Genomic DNA, 4357 nt, shown 5'->3' with positions numbered 1-4357 from the left:
AAATGGCATAGATAAGATATACAAAATATACTTAAATAAATAAAACAAAGAACATTAAACTGCAAAGCAGCTACAAATAACTCAATACATGTAACGATTACATTTTCTATGGTCCAAGAACACACAGAATGACTACCGTATACAATACAAACACACTATACTCTCATTTTCTTATTTTCTTTTCATTTTTTTTCTTCCTTAATTCCTATCTTCTGTGTTTCAATTGTTCTTTTTTAATCAATTCTCCTATTTATATGGTATCTGGAACAGATGCTATTCTACCTGTGAAGAGGAGCAAGCAACTCAGGAAGAGCAGGAAAGCATACACACACCGGGTCGATATGCCCATGCTGGCGGCAACCGGGCATATTTTTCCATTCCTGGCTGCTCATCAAAGGGATGCTCTACTAACTTGAGCAACCGGCGAACTTCGCTAAAATCACCTATTTCTGCAGCATCGATTGCAGTCTGGCACAGATAGTTTCTGAGAATAAATTTAGGGTTAACGGAATTCATCGAGGCCTTCCTCTGATCATCGGAAATGTCACTGGTCGAGAGCTGCATAACCCCAAGAAAAGCAATCATATTAAACAACAATGGCATCATTGCCTGTTGGTTGATTGCATCAAATGAATAGAGTTACTGTAGTACGTACCTCGTGTATGTAAGCCTTCAACCAACTGGTCCATGCTTCCTTCCGCTCGTTGCCGATATCTAATAGTACAGACTTCAGTGGGATCAACAACTCATCATCTGGAATGCTGGTATCTGCTTTAATATTTGAAAGTGTCCGAAAGAAGTTTGTGTAATCAACCTTATCTACAGCCATATTACTAAGAAGTTTACTGATCAGCTGCTTATTATATTTAGGAAGGCCAAGCTTCTTGGTCATTATAGCTTGATAATCATCCATAAATTTCGTTCCATACCTGAAACAAACCAACCATAAGGAGACAAATTTAAAAGCAGTTCAAATCTATTCCTCCTACAAGGGAAAATACATGCAAGTATTACTGCTACCTTTCCATCGCATAATTCGCCTCTTTCTCATTTATTAGTTGAGCAGCTGATAGAGTTGTTGTGAATTGTGCAAGATTCCACAAACCAATGTCAGGCTGGTTTGCAAAACAGTATCTTCTACCTGGAAGATCTGTGGTATTTGGGGTAAAGCTAGGATCAAAAGCATCCAAAAAGCCAAATGGACCATAATCGATAGTAAGACCCAAAATGCTCATGTTATCAGTGTTCAGCACACCGTGAGTGAAACCAACCCCCTGCCATTTCGCAATCAAGGAAGCGGTACGTTCGGCAACCTCCACCACCCAAGCTGACATAGGATGACACCATATGAAAAAACAGACAGAGCTAATCAGAACTCAAAGTTTTACTTAAAATAATCCCACAAATAACTGAATCATTATCCATATATTTGAAAAAACACAATCATTGTGTTAGTAAGGAAGTTAGAAAGAATACAATGGAGGTTTCTATGTTCAGAGTTTTTATGGAGCTAAATGACCTTGTGAACACATAGAACAACAGCCTATAAGGTATAATGTACCAAAACCTTACAAGTATTATCTCCAACAACAACAATAATAATAATAATAATAGAACCAATTCTTGTCTTTTATCTTTCATTGTCATAAACATTGAAGTAATCTGAGCAACAGAAGATACCAACTAACAACAGCAGAGAATAAAAGCCACATGATTTCTACACCAAATTTTCAACAAAAGACTTTGATAACAAAAATGCTAAGGTCAGCAGTATAATCCAGATTCACCAATTTGGATATTGTAGTGTCAGATCTTGTTCCCTTACCTGCATACTTGTTTGAAGTAAGATCCACAACAGAATGATCTTCATCACCAGTGCTAAAAGATAAGCCTTCACTCTTACTCATGTTCTCAATATGAGGAAAATGGTGTCTAATAGCATAGTCTGCCAAATCACGGACAATACCTAGATCCTCTTCACCTCTGGAGGCATGTATTTGGTATGACCCGAAACGGAGAAAAGATTGGGCAACTCTGCATACAATTGCACCAGGTTCTTCCTTCGGGTTGCCACTGCATGTGTGATATTAAGTTATTGAAACATATTCATCAAATCAACCTTCAACATGTGCATATAACAATATTCTTAAAGAAGATGTCAGTCTCCAAGTCCAGTTTTTTCATCATATAAAAAAATTAAAAGAAAGCCTAAAGTTTGTATGCTAAGAACTTGGGTCATTCTTCAGACGCTGGAATTTTACATGAACAATTACCAGCTAGAGACTAGAGTCATTATCATTATCATTAAACCAAGAAACATGAAAATAATCTAGCATTGTTGAGGTTAAAGTGAGCATACTCATAAAACATGTCTCGAGTGACCAGCTTCCCAGTGGTCACAAGACAAAGGGCGCGGGTTGTTGGAATCCCCAGGTGGTGCATTGCTTCACTACAAAGGAACTCCCGTATACTACTACGTAGCACCGCAAGGCCATCAGCAAAACGACTGTAAGGAGTCTTCCCAGCACCTTTGAGTTGTAGCTCCCACCTTTCAGACTTTGAGTTCAGTATTTCCCCCAGCGTAATTGCCCTACCATCCCCCAACTGCCCAGCCCACATACCAAATTGATGTCCACCATAGCACTGAGCATAAGGCAACCTGTATACAGTATAAACTCAATCAAGCCTAACCGTATCATTATTATCCATCCAAAAAAATCTGCTGACATCTATAAAACACTTACGCTCCAACCAATGGTGTTGCACCAGAGAAAATATGGGGAAAATCAGGCCTTTCAAATCTGAAACTCAAAACACAAAAAGGGTCAATAACTAATACTAAGCTTCACCAAAACACGTCTGACTACATTATTTGGTGTAGAGCATCCAGAGTTAAACCCTTCGATACAAGTACAAAATGCATGCAAAACATTAGTTGTAGTGTTGATAATGGCACAATGCACATGACAATAGAAAAAAAAAACCAGCCATGCTATATGTATATAAAAAATTAGCCACCAAATTAGTCAATCATATAGAATACATATTGAAATACAAAATACAAAATACACATTGAAATGAGTTAAATTTATACACAAATTCATAATGGCTAATTTCGGTGTGCATATATAGTATTTTTGTAAAAAAAAAAAAATAGTGGATAAGCCCCAAACAAATATGCAGTTTCCAAATTCTAATATATGAAACCGAACAATGGGAATCAAAGATCTATGCTTTAAGAGGAACACAAATTGAAGACAAAAGTAAAGACAACTAACTCTTTATGGTCCAAATCAAGGAGGTCAGCAACGGGTTCGGACCACGCTACAAGTTGGGGATCATCTACCTCAGCTGAGGGTGAAACCTTGGTATAACAAGCATGCAGCACCTGAAACCAAAACAATAATAATAATAATAATCAGAAAGAGGAAAAACGAAAACCTAAATTGGCGTGCCATTGAATCAGTATGGAATACGATATTGAAAAGGAAGTGAGAGGTGAGGGTGAGGTACCTCTCTAGGGAAGGAATCGATTCTGGGATCAGAGGGAAGTTCTTTGACGAAGGAATGGTCCCAATCGAGAAGGTGGAGCTTCTTCTTGGAGTGGGATTGGAGAGTGTGAGTGGAGAGGCGGTGGGTGAGGGAGTCAAGGGAGGAGGGGGATTCCTCCATGGAAGATGCTCCGCATGCAAATGAGATTCGAGTGCGAGTGGAGCGGCGAGGGTACAATGGTAAATTGACCCTGGCGCGTCGCAGAAAGAGTGATGTTTTGAGAGAGAAAGAGAAATGAAAATGGGCGAAGGTACTCGTGAGGCTCAGAGACAGCGGCATTACCATGTTGTACTTTGCGTTTTGCACTCTCTTTCTCTCCCTTTCTTTATTCTTCCCCCTCCTACCAAAATATTCTAATGTATTTTTAAGATAACTACCATAAAAACCACAAAAATTTGATATAATTTTGTAAAAAAATCATAATATTTGCATAAATTAATTATATCAGTAATAAGTGTTATAGGGTTTATGTTTATTTTTAATTATTTTAAAATTCTTTATTTAATTAGTACTTTATTAAATGGTTTTATTAATATAAAAAGAACTTTAAATGAAATTTTAAATGTAATTTTTAATTTTTTCTACATATAAATACTAAAATAAACTTTTTCTTTTACATTTTTTCTAACTTTTATTAAATTTTTTAATAAATATATTTTTGTAAACTACTTTTAAATATACGTTAATAAAAGTAACTTATTAAGAGTTTATAATTAAAAGATATTACTCATGCATTTAAAAATGATAAAAATATATTTTTATATTAATTTATCGTAATTTAATAAATATTATAGATAATGTACGT

The 4357-nt window shown here is 36.2% G+C and overlaps 1 protein-coding gene across 1 annotated transcript; it reads right to left on the bottom strand.

Annotated features, from left to right (window-relative positions):
- LOC107617554 (UPF0061 protein azo1574) lies at positions 18 to 3915 on the bottom strand. Its single transcript, XM_016319330.2, has 8 exons — positions 3514 to 3915; positions 3279 to 3388; positions 2745 to 2801; positions 2360 to 2659; positions 1826 to 2073; positions 1021 to 1327; positions 656 to 929; positions 18 to 558 (listed from the first exon to the last, which is right to left on the bottom strand). Exons 1-8 carry the CDS (start codon positions 3835 to 3837, stop codon positions 304 to 306), a joined length of 1875 nt encoding a protein of 624 aa, XP_016174816.1. The 5' UTR covers positions 3838 to 3915; the 3' UTR covers positions 18 to 303.

Source organism: Arachis ipaensis, chromosome B09, assembly GCF_000816755.2.
Source record: "Arachis ipaensis cultivar K30076 chromosome B09, Araip1.1, whole genome shotgun sequence".
NCBI lineage: Eukaryota > Viridiplantae > Streptophyta > Magnoliopsida > Fabales > Fabaceae > Arachis > Arachis ipaensis.
The sequence above is the reverse complement of the archived record's forward strand: the minus strand, read 5'-3'. Positions and strand labels throughout refer to the sequence as shown.

Excerpts from the sequence above, each read along its gene's own strand:
- LOC107617554 (XM_016319330.2), bottom strand. The coding sequence starts at position 3,837 with ATGGTAATGCCGCTGTCTCTGAGCCTCACGAGTACCTTCGCCCATTTT. Across the intron at positions 3,389-3,513 it reads TCGATTCCTTCCCTAGAGAG|GTGCTGCATGCTTGTTATAC; the intron begins GTACCTCACCCT and ends TTTTGGTTTCAG. Across the intron at positions 2,802-3,278 it reads CTTGATTTGGACCATAAAGA|ATTTGAAAGGCCTGATTTTC; the intron begins GTTAGTTGTCTT and ends TTTGAGTTTCAG.